Source organism: Alnus glutinosa, chromosome 14 (assembly GCF_958979055.1).
Source record: "Alnus glutinosa chromosome 14, dhAlnGlut1.1, whole genome shotgun sequence".
NCBI lineage: Eukaryota > Viridiplantae > Streptophyta > Magnoliopsida > Fagales > Betulaceae > Alnus > Alnus glutinosa.
The window spans coordinates 603,224-620,046 of NC_084899.1; the positions used below are offsets into that span (position 1 = coordinate 603,224).

At 37.0% G+C, this 16,823-nt stretch overlaps 2 protein-coding genes across 2 annotated transcripts; one reads left to right on the forward strand and one right to left on the reverse strand.

Moving 5' to 3' along the window:
• The first annotated feature begins 4,965 nt into the window (after positions 1-4,965).
• On the forward strand, positions 4,966-13,521 carry LOC133857104 (ATP-dependent DNA helicase Q-like 3). The gene is made up of 19 exons (XM_062292232.1): positions 4,966-5,311; positions 5,400-5,507; positions 5,680-5,687; positions 5,781-5,864; positions 6,130-6,270; positions 6,375-6,409; positions 7,807-7,890; positions 8,167-8,255; positions 9,140-9,292; positions 9,371-9,467; positions 10,422-10,425; positions 10,576-10,725; positions 10,822-10,914; positions 11,000-11,065; positions 11,167-11,300; positions 11,902-11,996; positions 12,104-12,231; positions 12,507-12,613; positions 12,880-13,521. The coding sequence occupies exons 1-19, from the start codon at positions 5,161-5,163 to the stop codon at positions 13,325-13,327; spliced, it is 2,175 nt and encodes a 724-aa protein (XP_062148216.1). The 5' UTR covers positions 4,966-5,160; the 3' UTR covers positions 13,328-13,521.
• Positions 13,491-16,105, reverse strand: LOC133857105 (protein STRICTOSIDINE SYNTHASE-LIKE 4-like). The gene is made up of 6 exons (XM_062292233.1): positions 15,655-16,105; positions 15,331-15,543; positions 15,178-15,245; positions 14,713-14,949; positions 14,247-14,379; positions 13,491-13,884 (listed from the first exon to the last, which is right to left on the reverse strand). The coding sequence occupies exons 1-6, from the start codon at positions 15,817-15,819 to the stop codon at positions 13,612-13,614; spliced, it is 1,089 nt and encodes a 362-aa protein (XP_062148217.1). The 5' UTR covers positions 15,820-16,105; the 3' UTR covers positions 13,491-13,611.
• Positions 16,106-16,823: the final 718 nt, after the last annotated feature.

The window sequence follows — 16,823 nt, forward strand, 5'->3', positions numbered from 1 at the left end:
GGGTTGCATGTGTTTGTGTTTGTATTTGTATTTGTATTTCAAAACTATCTTGTCATATTTGTATATACATATATATATAATATATGCATGCATGTAAACGGCGTGCCGAAACTATATACCTTTATAGTTACTTGTATATACCCTGACATTGGGGTTTATGGCTATATATATATATATAGAGTATACTTATATAGCTATATACAGTATAGCTATATATAGTATATACACTTAGGCTTAAGATTTATAGATATATGTAATAGGTATATACACTTAGTGTTAAGGTTTATGTTTATATAGAGTACTAAATGCATAATTAAACCAAATTTGTGCTATATATATATGCATAATTATACGGCGAGGAACAAAAAAAAAATATGCAACATAACAAAGTACATACACTTAGGGTTAGGGTTTATGGCTATATATAGTATATAGACATAGGGTTAGGGATTATGGGCTACATGCAATATGTTTATAGTATATTTACGTTTTACGTGTTGAGTACTTTACATATATATGGTATACTTATAAGTAAACCCTAACTCTAATTAGGATTTGCGTTAATGGAATACTAATCTAATAAAACCCTAACCCTATATATATATAGGACCTATATATATATATATATATATATGAACCTTAACACATACTTAGGGTTTAAGAATTAGTTTTAGGGTTATCGTTTAGGATTTAGTTTTATGGGTTAGAGTTTATGTAAACCTTAACACTATATATATTACATACACTTAGGGTCGGATTAGGGTTTGTGTTTGTGTTTGTGTTTACAAATACAAATACAAATATATATATATATATATATATATATATATATATATATATATATATATATATATATATATATAATTTTTCGTTTTTCAAAAAAAAAAAAAAAAAAAAAATAGATAGAGACTTGTATCACGTCTCTAATTGGTCAGGTGACCTGGGCGGGACAATTCCCGCGCGCCACCTGGCCTATTTTTTAAATAAAAAAAATTTAATAAAAAAAAGGGTAGCTTCCTCCTCGATCCACTCATCTCTCTCACTCAGCTCTCTCTCTCTCTCTCTCTCTCTCCCTCTCTGTCTCCGTCGATCACGGACGTCCGCACCGACCACCGCCCTCCGCTGTCTTCTTCGGCCAGCTCCCTCTTCGGCCGTCACTGCACCACGCGTGCACCAACCTATAGGTGCATGCTCTCTCTCTCTCTCTCTCTATCTCTCTGTCTCTCTCTCTAGCTCTCTCTCTAACCGAACCAGGAACCCTAACCCTAGGTCCGGACCTCTCTCTCTCTACATCCGTCTCTCTGTCTCTATCTCTCTCTACATCTCCCTCTCTCTCTCTCTCTCTCTCTATCTCTCTCTCTCTCTCTCTAACCGAACCACAGTAGGAACCCTAACCCTAGGTCCGGACCTCTCTCTCTCTCTCTCTGAAACCTCTCCCGGTCTGTGTCTCTCTCTCTCTCTGCCTTGTACGTGATTGCTATTTTGGGACTTGTTTTGGGATATTATTTTGAGACTAATATGTTTTAATGCAGGTACATTTTGGCTAAGGAGCATAAAATACATCCAAAAAAAATATTTGTAAGTAATTTTAGCATTAATTTTTTTTCTTTATTTTTGGCTATAATAAACTTGGTGCATTTAAATTAATTTGTTTAAAATCTGTTTCTAATTGTTTTAATAGTTTCATATAATAATTGTGGATTTAGCAATTAATAATGGTCTATGCAATGCTGTTAATTTTGTTGGGTTTGAATATCTATTGTTGTGTAATTTTATGTGTTTTGATGTGGTTGGTCGTTATGCATGGAAAATATTCGTACAGTTGTGTTATTTTTCTTTTTTGTAATATGTTTTACTGTACTACGAATTGGTGTGTGGATTATTATTTGTGGCAATTTATGCTAAAACATTTGAACAGATTAAACAATCTCACCATTATTTTATTAACTTCATCATAAAATCAATGATGCAAACCAATAAAATATAAATAAGTATGCGGTACTATTTCAACAATTTTTGGGTTTTTTAAGAACAAAAAAAAAAAAAGTTTAATTGTTCATTTTTAGGTAATTTTTTTACAAATAAAAAAAAAACATTTCAAAGTAAACTCGCCATCATTTTATAATAAAATGATCGTATCCAATAATTATTGAATAGATATAGAAAATTAAATTTGGCCACCGTCTACCATTTATAATAATTTCTTTTATTATTCAATTTATAACAAAGGTCTAAACAATAAACCCTAAACTCTAAATCAAAACTAATATAAAAATCCCTATACTCTAATCTCAAAACCAAACCCCTAAACTTTATACTCTAAAAAACAAGCAAAAACCATAAACCCTAAACCCTAACCTTAAAACCCTAACCCTAAAAACCTAAACCCTAACCTTAAAACCCTAAAATCTAAACCCTAAACCTTAAACCCTAACCTTAAAACCCTAACCTTAAAAACTAAACCCTAAAAACCTAAACCCTAACCTTAAAACCCTAAAACCTAAACCCTAAACCCTAAACCCTAACCTTAAAACCCTAACCCTAAAAACCTAACCTTTTTAACCCTAACCCTAAAAACTAAACCTTCAAAACCTAAACCCTAAAAACTAAACCCTAACAACATAAACCCTAACCTTCGCCTGTTGGACAATTGCTAAGCCAACAATCCCCTCTCAGGACTCCATCGCCCGTTACATCATCTCTTGCGGGACAATCGCTGGTTGGCGAGTTCACGCCCGGGACTGCACCTCGTGATCCGCAGCGACGTCCTCCAGATTTGTAGATATTTTGTGTATTTTTTTTTTTTTAGTAACGAATAACTTTATTAGATCAAGATTTTCAAATTTGTTAATATTGTTGTGTAAGTATTTGTTGTTAGTAACGAATACATTTATTAGTACATGGTATTCAAATTTTTAAATATTGTTGTTTTGATTAATTTGTGTAATTTGATTTTGTAATATTTTTAGATAAAATAATTTTGGAGAATTTTAGTAAAATATATATATATATATATATATATATATATATATATATATATATATATATATATATATATATATATATATATATATATATATATATTTTAAATAAAAAGAAATTAAAAAACAGCATTAAATATTAAGAAAATAATCGGCCAACTGGCTGCGTGTATAATTGGCCGCGTGTATTAATATACACGCGGTCAATTGTGCAATTAGTGTCACCTGGATTCACCATGTGTATTTACGTGGCCACTTGCACGTGGCTAACAGTTCGCCACGTGTACAGTGACCGTACACGTGGCGAATTGCAAGTGGCAAAAAACATTTTACCTTCAAAACCTAAACCCTAAAAACTAAACCCTAACAACATAAACCCTAACCTTCGCCTGTTGGACAATTGCTAAGCCAACAATCCCCTCTCAGGACTCCATCGCCCGTTACATCATCTCTTGCGGGACAATCGCTGGTTGGCGAGTTCACGCCCGGGACTGCACCTCGTGATCCGCAGCGACGTCCTCCAGATTTGTAGATATTTTGTGTATTTTTTTTTTTTTAGTAACGAATAACTTTATTAGATCAAGATTTTCAAATTTGTTAATATTGTTGTGTAAGTATTTGTTGTTAGTAACGAATACATTTATTAGTACATGGTATTCAAATTTTTAAATATTGTTGTTTTGATTAATTTGTGTAATTTGATTTTGTAATATTTTTAGATAAAATAATTTTGGAGAATTTTAGTAAAATATATATATATATATATATATATATATATATATATATATATTTTAAATAAAAAGAAATTAAAAAACAGCATTAAATATTAAGAAAATAATCGGCCAACTGGCTGCGTGTATAATTGGCCGCGTGTATTAATATACACGCGGTCAATTGTGCAATTAGTGTCACCTGGATTCACCATGTGTATTTACGTGGCCACTTGCACGTGGCTAACAGTTCGCCACGTGTACAGTGACCGTACACGTGGCGAATTGCAAGTGGCAAAAAACATTTTTTTTTGTAGTGTGATCTTCCTATATGTCCTCTACTATATCACGAGTAATACCATATCACCCACAGCATTAAGGGCACCACATCTGGATTATCTTCTGCGGTTCTTCCAAATTTCCTTTCTAATTTTCCTCATAAAATGGTGCATATTAAGCTGAAGTTAATCACACCCAGGTCATTTTGTTTGTACATAGCAAAAACCTGCTATAACAAATTCAAAGATTGACACCGTTTGTTAATGATTTTTAAATGGTGTTCTCTAGAAAAGTCTAGTTTCATCTAATATGTTATGAAACTAGTTAGAGCATTTCTAGTGAGCTCCTCAATTTTTTTTTTAAATTTGAGGAGAAAAAACCCATTGTTTCTATTTTGGAGGGCCAATTTTCAAAAGAACCAAATAACAAACTCTCTATGTCTTTTTCTATTTTAGTTAAGTATTCTTTTTTTTATTCTCCTCACGTCTTTCATTTTTTGGCTTTCACTTTTGAGGGAAACTAATTGGCTTTAAAAACGAAATAATATTAAAAAGTTAGGCTTGGCAATTCGGCTTGTCGTGTCAATCCATCGGGTTAGCGTGTCAACTCATTTAACTAATTTGAAAAAAAATATGTAATTATTACGTCATAAATATGTTATAAACGGGTTGGTGAGTCATAAACGTGTCATAAACAAGTTGATGGGTCATTAACAAGTCATAAACGAGTTATAGCCTAAACCTAAACCCTCTATATTCGTGTCGGATTCGCATGTCGTGTCAAAATTGCCAAGCCTATAAAAAACTAAATGGCTCTCACTTTTTGGCTCTTGGTATTTGGGGAGGGAGTGTGGCAAATGCTAAAATTGAGAAAGAAAAGAGAGCTGGTTAAAATTAAAATATATATATATATATATATATATATATATATATATATATATATATATATATATATATATATATATACATTGATTGGGTGACCAAACAATCCATGGCGGCAAATTCAGCCCAAAATAAACTGAGCTGGACCAATACCAAGGCATTCAGGCCTTAGAAACCCCAAGTTCTTCTCCGATCCTTTCTTGGTTCTACATTCCCTCTCTGTTTACCGATTCTTAGAACCGACCAAAACAAAGAAAAGAGCGAGAAAGCGGTGTCGTTTGGTTGCAGAGCTTCGCTAGACTGTGAAAAATGAAGAAGTCGCCGTTGCCACTGCAACACATACGCGGCTCCGAGACGCAGGTCCACGGAAAGGAAGCTCTGGTGAAGCTTCTCAGGTGGCATTTCGGCCACTCTGAATTTAGAGGCAACCAGTTGGAGGCCATCGAAGCTGTTCTCTCCGGTCCGTACATTCCTTTCATTTCTTGTTAATTTCTTTTTAACAGCTTCATATATCGTATATGATTCATCAAATTTTGATCTTTTTGTAGGAGGGGATTGTTTCTGTCTGATGCCAACTGGAGGAGGAAAGTCGATGTGTTTTCAAATCCCTGCAGTGGCGAAACCAGGGATTGTGCTTGTTGTTTGTCCTTTAATAGGTGAATGCTATTTAGTCTTAGTTTAATTTCTTTCTTTCTTCTTTTTTTTTTTTTTCATTAGTTTTTACGTAGTTAGAGTAAGCTTAAATCTACGTAACATTTTGGCTGGTCTTTGAATGCTAGCACACAACTCTAACTTGTTGCGTTGGTGGTTGTGCAATTTCAATCTCAGCATTAATGGTAAGCAATGGGTATATTATAGGCTTTGCTGTTCTGTAGTTGTTATCTTTTGGCCATTTTGAGATGTGGGTTTTCGCGAATTTTTGTAATCAGGAAAACCAAGTGATGGCATTGAAGGAGAAAGGAATTGCGGCTGAATACCTCTCTTCAACCCAAACATCTCATGCCAAAAACAAGGTGACTCATATCCTGTTTTGCTTAAATCTGTCTGCATATATGTGATGCTTTGAAGCTAGGCATAGAAGTGTTAAAAGTTGTGATGGAGAAGAATCTGTGCCCCTATTCGGAAATTGGGAATGTTGTTGGTTGTTTTAGGCGATCACTTTATTCTGGTTTTGTTGTTGGAGACTTTCTGTTTTACGAAAATAATGTCTTGGGTGTTTTGGATTTTGTGTACGTTGTTGTAATTTGTGATATTAACATTTCTGGGTTTACTTTGTAGATCCACGAGGACCTTGATTCTGGAAAACCATCAGTTAGGCTGCTGTATGTAACACCAGAATTGATTTCAACACCAGGGTTTATGTTAAAGCTGACTAAGATCTATGCTAGAGGGTTGTTGAATCTCATTGCCATAGATGAGGTTTGAACTGCTTGGCGTATATGGTAACTGTATATATGTAATTTGATTTTTTCAACTGGAAGTTCAGGTAGTTGTGTAATTTGCCTGTTTTTATGCATATTCAGGCACATTGTATCTCAACTTGGGGCCATGATTTCAGGTTTGACATATTCTTGCAATGAGCTACAATTGATGGTCTTTTACTCTTAAAAAAAAAAAAGGCATTTTCTTTCAGTGATCATGTAGTGTAACTATAACGACCCACCCCCAATGACACAATATTGTCCGCTTTTGGCTCCCCATACCAGACTTCCCAGAAGGTCACCCATCCTAGGATTGCTCTCGCAGAAGTACGCTTAACTGCAGAGTTCTGATAGGTTCATGACCATCACGGCTTTAAAACGCGTTGTTGTCATAAATGGTGCATTTATACATATAAGCACGTCCTCATTCTCAGGCGATGTGGGACGTCACAATCACCCCCTCTTTGGACCCAGCGTCCCCGCTGGCGTCCCTCATTGGGCTTGTACACGCTCCCACAATCTCAGGCTGGGCAATGGCTCTGATACCATTTGTAACGATCCACCCCCAATGACACAATATTGTCCGTTTTTGGGGGTGGGTCGTTAGAAATGATATCAGAGCCATTGCCCAGCCTGAGATGGTGGAAGCGTGCACAAGCCTAATGAGGGACGCCAGCGGGGACGCTGGGTCCAAAGAGGGGGGTGATTGTGACATCCCACATCGCCTGGAAATGAGGATGTGCTTATATGTATAAATGCACCCTTTATGACACAACGCGTCTGGAGCCCAAATGGTTGGGTGTAAGGAACAAAACCTTGAGGTTGAGGGTTCAAGTAGTCCCAAGATACCAAAGAGGACAATATTGTGGGTGGGGTCACAATGGTTGCGGCGTGCTCTGATACCACAACAACGCGTTTTAAAGCCATGATGGTTATGAACCTATTAGAACTCCGCAGTTAAGCGTGCTTCTGCGAGAGCAATCCCAGGATAGGTGACCTCCTGGGAAGTCTGGTTTGGGGAGCCAAAAGCAAACAATATTGTGTCATTGGGGGTGGGTCGTTACAAATGGTATCAGAGTGGCGCAGCGGAAGCGTGGTGGGCCCATAACCCACAGGTCCCAGGATCGAAACTTGGCTTTGATACCATTTGTAACGACACACCCCCAATGACACAATATTGTCCGTTTTTTGTTTTCCAAACCAGACTTCCTAGGAGGTCACCCATCCTGAGATTGCTCTCGCAGAAGCATGCTTAACTGTGGAGTTCTGATAGGTTCATGACCATCACGGCTTTAAAACGCGTTGTTTCATAAATGGTGCATTTATACATATAAGCACATCCTCATTCCCAGGCGATGTGGGACGTCACAGTAACCATGTCACGTTCTTTATTTGTTTGACATACCCAAAATTTGTAGTTACCTTGTAATAAACGATGAAAATTGTGTGATGATCTCTCTCTCCCCCCCCCCCCAACCCACCCACACATAATGGTTATTGTTCCTCTATTTCCTTACTTGTCTACTTGAAACAGGCCTAGCTACCGTAAGCTTTCATCTTTGAGGAGCCGCCTTCCAGATGTACCAATATTGGCTTTGACAGCTACTGCTGTTCCTAAGTGAGTCTTTAATTTGTTCTCTCTGAAGAAAGAAAGAAATAGATAGGAAAAAAAAATTGACTTCATTCCTTTAAAGTGATGTCTCTGGATTCCTTGCATGTTAATACAAATACTTGAGTTTCAGTACCCCTGTCTAGAAAGTAATTGATATGTGTATTTAGCCTTGTTCTCCTAAAACTTGCAATCAAAGTACGGCAGAAAGATTAACAATTTTCTTTCTTTTAATCATTTCTGAAGAGCACATAATTAATTAATTTATTGTTTCTTATTCTGCAGAGTTCAGCAAGATGTGATAGAGTCCTTATGCTTGCAAAACCCTTTAGTCCTAAAATCTTCTTTTAATCGTCCTAATATATATTATGAAGGTGGGTTCTACAATCTTGACTGGATGCAAATCCAATTTGTTTTGTGTACCTCAACTTAAAATATATAGCTGTGAGAAACTTTTAGTGTCCATTATATGATTGTGACTTCCCAACTTTTCTTTTTAATGTGTTTCCTGATGTCTTTCCTCAATTGCATGCATGGTGATGTGACAGTTTTCATGCCTATGGTGGGCCAGTGGCATGATGTCACAAGATGGTGTATAGACCCAGGTTTTTGTGTCCCAGATTATCTTGCTGCAAGGTTCTCATGAACCTTAACTTTCATGGGAAGCAATCGAAAAACCATAAAAAAATGAATCCTGGAAAATAGCTTTTAAAGTAAAACCAAGGATGCTAAAATAATGACCAAAAGGGGGGGGGGGGGGGGGGGGGGGGGTTTGAGGTGAGCTGGGGTCAAATTTCTCATTATAAGTGTGAAATTTTGATGCCGACTGCTAAATACCAGAGGGATAAACTATATGCATCAGCATTTACAAATCACACATCAATTCAATCTCTAAACTCAATGATATGTGCTGTGTGTGTGTGTGCGCGCGATATGCAGGGGGAGGGGGGGGGGGGGGGGGGGGGGTTGAGCTGAAGAGAGAAGAAGAAAAAGGCAAAGTAATTTTGTTTAAAGCAGCCCTGTCTTTAAGATAATTCCAACTGGAAAAGAAGTTTTTCATCCATTGCCTTGTAATTAGGAAATTAGGAATTGTTAGGAGTAAACAACTCAGGTTAGTAGCTAGTTTGTTAGCTATTATTACCCTGCATAAGTTTGATAACGTGGTGTGTGATTTACTGGTTCTCTGAAAGTTTATTTTGCTGTGAGATACAGTTGCTGTGTGTGGACATAAATCTTACTAGAGATCTCAATAATGCAGTTCGATACAAAGATCTTCTAGATGATGCCTATTCTGATTTGTCTAATCTACTCAAATCTATGGGAGATGTTTGTGCAATTGTATACTGCCTTGAGCGTACAGCATGTGATGATTTGTCTGCTCATCTATCAAACAGTGGCATTTCATCTGCCGGTAACTGATGGTATTTCTGCCTATAAAATTTTACTTCTTGATGAGGTTGACATATTTTAGTCTTCTGCTGCTTTCCAGCTTATCACGCAGGACTGAATAATAAAATGCGGACCTCCGTTTTAGATGATTGGATTTCTTCTAAGATACAAGTTGTTGTAGCCACAGTAGCTTTTGGGTATGATCATCTCTCTATTCTACACTAATGGAGCCTTTTTTTTTTTACTCCTTTCTTCCATTTGCATATCCTCTGACCCTGTTGGGCTATTTACACTTTCTTTCTTGATCTAAGAATGTCCCACCATTGCAATATTTAATTTTAACCTTCACTGATTCTTCTCATCGTAAATTTGCTTCTAAGAAAATACAAAGTGATGTGGCTGTTGTGATTCAAACTCACAATACAATCGTATAATTTTCTGGTACTTTTTCACCTAGGTTGTTTTTGTCTAATGGTAGTAGAATTTTTTCCCTGAAAGTATTTGTCGTTAAAATATTTAGTTTTATTCAATCTTCAATTTTTTTGGAATTGATTTTAACTTTCTCCAAATAATTCATAAACAAAAGATCCTTAAACTATGGAGTACTAAATGCTATCAATTATAAAAGGTTTGCTTTCTGAAGGCAGAAATTGTTTCTGAAATAGTTTTCAGGATGCCATTTTCCTTTGTTTTCTTACTATGAAATTTGTTTGTTTAAGAAGTCAAAAAATGGGTGAGATTTTCGGAATTAGTTTTTCCCTTGGATTTTCTGTGAAACATACATGGCGCAAGTTAAAAAGACAAGGAAAATAAAATAATAATGGTTTACCATTTGCTTGTTGAGCTTCTTCTCCTTCAGGTCTTTGCACTGGGATCTCTTCCCCAAGTTCCTTAACCACAGTAGTCATATGATGTGTTGGTTTTCAATTGGAATGGTAAACTTTGTAAAACTCTCCAATAGGGGGTGGCACTGTATGCTTACTGCTGTAGTTCATTTGAGGAAAGTCTTTTTCGTATTCTAATTGCTCCAACTTATTATTTATTTGAGATTGTGATGTGTATTCCTTGTTTTTCTTTTGATTCTCTTTCTATACTTCTGCTGGGAGCTGTTCTGGTCCTTGCACAGTTACTAAGCCACTGATATCCTTCAGGATGGTATGCTACTAAATCACCATTAGCTTTAACAACCCAGGACAAATTATATTTCAAGTGTTTCAATGAAATGAATTTTATATATATATAGTGTCAGGGCTACTGTTAAGCAGATGTCCTTTCCCACTAATGGGTTGGGGGTTGATTTTTTAGGGTATCGATAGAAAGGATGTCAGAATTGTTTGCCACTATAATATTCCGAAGTCAATGGAAGCCTTCTATCAGGAGTCAGGTAGAGCTGGGCGTGATCAATTACCCTCAAGAAGTATGTTGTACTATGGAATGGATGATCGCAAAAAAATGGTGACTTAGCTTACTTCAACTCTGCCATCACCTTTTGCCCTCAAGTTGCACGGTTTCACTGGGTTATTTTTTTAACTAGTTAGAACTATGTGGTAGGAATTTATTCTTAACAATGCTGGGAAGAAGAAGTTACAGTCCTTGAGCTCCGAGGAAGGGTTGTCAAAGAAGTCCCTGACTGACTTCATCCAGGTGACTTTCTAATCCCTTTTGTGATCTAGGAATAAAATCTCTCTACCAATAACTTATTATGGTGTCTGGAAACAAACACATGTAGATGGTTGAGTATTGCGAAGGTTCTGGATGCCGAAGGAAAAAGATTCTTGAGAGTTTTGGGGAACAGGTATTGTACTCTAGGTAATGTGTCATCTGTATGTGCTATAGGAGGGTTTATTTCTTTATCAACACTCTAGTAAACCTAATTACTTTCATGATCCAAAATAGGTACCTGCATCACTATGTAGAAAATCATGTGATGCTTGCAAACATCCAAACCTAGTAGCCAAGTATTTGGAGGAACTCACAAATACTTGTGCTGTTCAGCAGAAAAGTCGTTTTTCTCGAATTTTGATAAGCAGGTACCTTATATTCTTACCATTGTTTTGAAATTTTATCTGCAATGGAAACTTGACCTTAAATTACATGAATCATGTTGGATATAATTGTTTTTGTAGTTAATTAAATTGACATGTGATTCTTTAAGGTAACACCCGTAAGTAGTGGGAGAGAATTCGAAGCTTTGCATAAATTCTCCAGCCTTCATTTTCTGTATCTTTGGATTGGAAACTAATGATTCAATTGTTTATAAACATTTTTGGAATATCCACAAAGTTAAAAGGCGTCAAAGAAATACATCAGTTTTAGCCATCCAAGTTCTCATTCCATTGTCTACTACTGCACTTAAAAGTTCTATGGCATGATCTCATCCTTAAATTTGTAAAATTACCGAAGGATGATTGAAAGCTCCACGTAGAGTCTCTGGCCTTCTTCATTTTCTGTATTCCTGGTTTTAAATCTAGACATCCAAATTGTTGTAACATTTTTGGGAATATCTTAGTGCATCAAGTCGTATGTTCCATAACCATGCCAGTACAACTGGCTAACTCTGCACTTGGTATTTAATTTAGATATATGAGTTATGTCACAGTATAATTAATTGGCATGTCTTTTCTATTTCAGCTCCTCGGATATTGTTGATGAAAAACAATTCTCTGAATTCTGGAATCGTGACGACGATGCAAGGGGTTCTGAGGATGATATATCTGATTCTGATGGTATATCACCTTTTGTTAATTTTGTTTATCTTATACTTATACAATATCATTTTTTGTTATATCACACTCTGTTCATTGTCTCACTTGTCGAGTCCCTCAACTGCCAGATGATACTGAGGTTGCAGAGAGCCTAGTCAGGTCGAAGTTACCATCAAACTCGGGACTAGAAGAGAAGATTGAGTTGTTGCAGCGTGCTGAAGAAAGATATTACCAGACTAAAGCCTCTGATGGAAAGGTTGAAGCTGAAAAGCTATGTCTTAATATTTGCAATTAAGTTTGAAATTGCATGTATAATATTCTGCCTTGTGAACCGTCTGTTTCTTGGTAAAATCAGCTTCTAACAAAAAGATGGTGCGACTTGCTATTCAAACAGGAAACTGACAGCTTACCTTTTGGAACACTTCTGCCTAATGAAATGTGCATATATATGTTTTACCTCAATGTTTTAAAATTTAACCTGCTTTGGATTTGTTCTCCCTGTACAACTACTTATTTCTAGTTTGATGACAGATTAATAAACTCGACAAGAAATGTGTATCCGAGACACTGAGGGAATCAAGCAAGCAAAGATTACTAAATGCTCTAAAGCAGGCTCAGCAGCGGCTTGGCAACTTGAAGTATGCTCAACATTCTGCCCGCTTAGCGAATTTCTGTTTTCTTTTTTAATAATATGTAGAAGGTCCGTTTAGATTTGCGATTTTAATAATAGGCATAAGTTTAAAGTGTGTGATTTGATGACGCGAATTTTAAAAACCCATTATCAATTCTCTGCAATTTGGTTTAAAATCACACTTTTGGTCAACCATGTTGAGTTAGAATACAATGATTGAAACTAGCAGTAAAGATCGTTCAACTGAGATCCTAGTGATAATGTTTTGTGCAGGATTGAAGAGGAAACATCCGCCCGTTTCCTTGAAAATGAGTGCTTCAAGAAATATGGGAAGACTGGGAAATCATTTTATTATTCACAAGTGGCGAGTACTGTTAGGTGGCTATCAACAACAAGTTCTTTGGATTTAACAAATCGGCTTGGCACCGTTAGCAGCTCTCTGTCGGACGACATTTTGTCTAAAGCAGAGCCTCCTACAAAGCCATTGCTTGTGTTGGATCGGGGACCAACAAAAATCACGGGGGAAGAGCTGTGCGACAGTGCTAGACCTGAAACTTCTATATGTGCTTCCTCTTGTACAGAGCTTCCAGCAATTCCATCCTTCTCGGAGTTTGTCAGCAGCAGCAGGAAGGCAAAAGACAACCGATCTAATAATACTTCACAACAGCAATTGCCTAAAAGAGATCCGGAGAAGCTAGAGAAGAGGATGAGGTTGCAATAGGTGCAATTTCTAGGGTCCTTTCTCTTCGTTGATTTTTTGTTTTTTGTTCGTTATTCTATGTATGTATACCGTCCTTACAATCTGCCCTTTATTTTTCAGTCACGACGTTTATTCTACTGGGTTATAATTTCATTCGCTATCAGTTACACTCCGACTCAGAAAATTTTAGCTAAAGAATCGCATTTTTGCCACAATGCTCTAAATAGAGTACTTACTGAGTATTATATGTCTTTCAAGGGTAATTTCAGACTTCCCAAATACAAATGGTATTCAAATTCCAAGGCTTATGTGTCTTTCAAGGGTAATTTCCCAACGAAGTTGGAGTTCAGACTTCCCAAATACAAGTGATCTTCAAATTCCAAGGCTGCCGTCACGAAAGTCATCACCTTTCCATTTGGGTCATCAAATTTCCTGATTATCTTGCCATCGGCAGCCACATTTACAACCGCTGCTTTCTTGTATACGCCATTTACTAGTTCAATCAATCTTGGAAATGTTGCTATTAAGTGCTTAGAAGCCTTGGAGGTATGCACAAACTCCAGCCCATTAGAAGTTAGCTGCAGTTTGCAAATCATTCTTGTTAGTTTTGGAAAAGGAAGCTCCTTTTTTTTATTTTTGTTTTGTTTCTGATCAACTAGACAAAGACAAACAACAAAACACCTAAACCCTAAAGAAAAAAAGAACAAAAAGGCAGAAGGAGAGGCTCTGTAGGGGGGGATTGATATTTCTAATAGATATAACAGTAACATGAGGCAAATCAAGAATGAAAATGCTTCTACTTTGTTTCATAGAGGCGGTCCATCTAGCAAAGATATGCTGCAGGCCAGTTAGGACTGTGATGGACTAAGAACTAAGTAGATTGTAGCATCTTTCTGGCCATTTTTTCAATTTTAGACATTTAGACAAGAATTTGAATTACCTGAAGTAGAGCAATCCAGAAAGATCCATCTGGGGCAAGATTGATGTTATCAGGACCACCCGGAAGGTTCTCTACAAAAATCTCGGTTTTTCCTTTGGCCTCTCCTTTCAACCAGTACCTCATACACCTAAACCTGACCCCAAAAAGTAGAGAATTAATTACATGTTGAAAGGTAGAGTAATGCTACTATTTACACCTATTTATTATACTGTCTGGCGTAACATGTTTTAAGTAGTTTCTCATGTTTGTTATTTAAAAAAAAAATAAAGCCACTAAAAAGATGCCACCTCAATCGGTGTCAAATGGATGAAAAGAGCACCATACTCTGAAAAAGTGTCAAATGGATGTAAAGAGCACCATACTCTGAAAAGCAAGTGCCTTTTTTTTCTCATTTTCGCTGCAATAAGCACAAAACTGAACAAATAGAGAGCAGAATAATGCTCCCATTAGAGTCATCAACTTTTACCTCCATGTTTCACAGACGACCAGATAATCTTGGTCCCTTGAGAGTGCAACACCATTAGCAAAACCCAAATCATCAAGCACAATCGACGTTTCATTTGATGATGGATCAAACTTTAGCAGCTGCCCATGAGGTTTTGCCTCCAGCACGTCTAGATACCAATTGTGGAGTTCATATTTGGTGCTTGCAACGCTAAAATATAGACTACCATCCCATGCTTCTATAACATCATCTGCAAGCCTGTTTCAACAATGAAATTTGATATCAAAACATTTTAATCTAGTGTACTTGAACCCGTGAAGAGGAAAATGTGTACTTGAACCCGTAACGAGGTGCCTGCTCTGATTTTAATTGTTGAGAGCCTAACCACTGATTCGAAAAGCCTTAAAACGGTTGGATACAGAGTTGGTTAAACCCTTAACTCTTTGCTAGGATTGGAACACAAATCCACCTAGATGAAGGACATACTTTATTTTGGAGCCGTTGAAATGCGAAGCAAGAACTGTGACGCCATCTTCACTGACCTTAAGCAAACCCTGCATATAATCTTCCAGTCAGTTACAGTATCAAAATCAGTCAGTTATATATGCAAGACTCTACTGTGTTTGAGAGTAATGTTACCTTTTCAGCATCACATACAATGAGATCACCTCCCTTTGTTATTGTGATTCCTAGTAAAGCATGACTGTTTATCATCTTCCAATTCTCCAAGGACCCGTTTCTATGCAATCTTTTGATCCAGCCATCTCTTGTAGCTGTATAGATTATACCCTCTTTATCCACACAAACGTCTTCTGGGTCCTTCACAAATCCTTCTCCAAGTTTGGTAACTCTCTAATATTAATTGGAACAAAAATGAGTAAATTAACACTTCTAAGCCTTAATTAAGGGATCGATCGACACTCACAAAGTCAAAAACCAAGAGATATGTGTAAAACTGTATACCTGTAGTTGGTTGTTTGTGGGAAGAGGGGAAGCTGAAGATGCTGCAAGTGGCAATTCAAGCGTTCCGGGAGATATGGGTGAGAAGAAGAGGATTTGAATCGTAAAAGCAAGCAAACAAGCTAGCAGAAAGCTCAAACATGCTGGGAAGCAACGTTTTGGACCCATGGGCTAGCTGGCAATCGTGCTTCAATTGGGTTTGAGGTGGGGGAAAATCTTGAGTCGGTGCTTGCATCGATCGGTAAAATAATGAAAATCCTCTTTACATGTACTGATGTACACTAGCCTTTGGTTTTGAGATGCTCTGAACTTGGCTCTTGTGCTGCACCAAGGGATGGGGAGAGAATCATTTTCCATACTAGTGACGTAAACAAGTGTAACACTGAGCCTAATGAACGTGGCATCATTCAACAATCTCACTCAACCACATGTTGTCTTTCTTAGTGTCACAAAAGGAAAAGTCGTCTGCCAAATTACACACAAATTAACCAACAAACATGTTCTGTTTGAAAGAGTGATTTATTAATTGATATGACATAAAACTAAAAGCTGTTAATTTTTATATTTTTAAGAGCGTTTTGTAATCGAGTTGTTTGTTTTGCGAGTTTTGGACCTGGGTCTCTTACCATGTATACATATATGGCCAAAGTGCTAGCTACCTATTAAACATTTCACCTCAATGGGTCATCTTGGATAAGCTCTATCCATCAGATTGGTGTCTACAAGCAAAAGCTCTGGTCCACACTTGCTAGCAACTTGAAAAAAGTGAAGACTATTGATGGGGCCACAGACCATGAACTCCTGGCACTTGGCAGTCTTCTTTTCTTGTCAAGACAGAAGCCAAAATTTTCTTTTTCGCATACACTAACTAAAAGCGGATTAATGCAGAAAGACAGAGAGAGACTTGCATGTACGTCCAAACGAGTGCAAAAGAGAACAAAAGCTTGATTGTAACAGTCGTGTATGTATCTCATATACTACCAAATCCTGATACATGCATCTCTAAGCAGTCACCTGTCCCAACAGGAAAAGATTCCTTCACTGTAGCTAAGAGACCACGATTCGAGGTTTGTATTGCCAATTGTTTTGTGTCGCATCAGAAGAAATGGCATGGATTGCACATGGCTAGTATATGATCATGACACAGTACCCTTCTCTCATGCATGCATGGC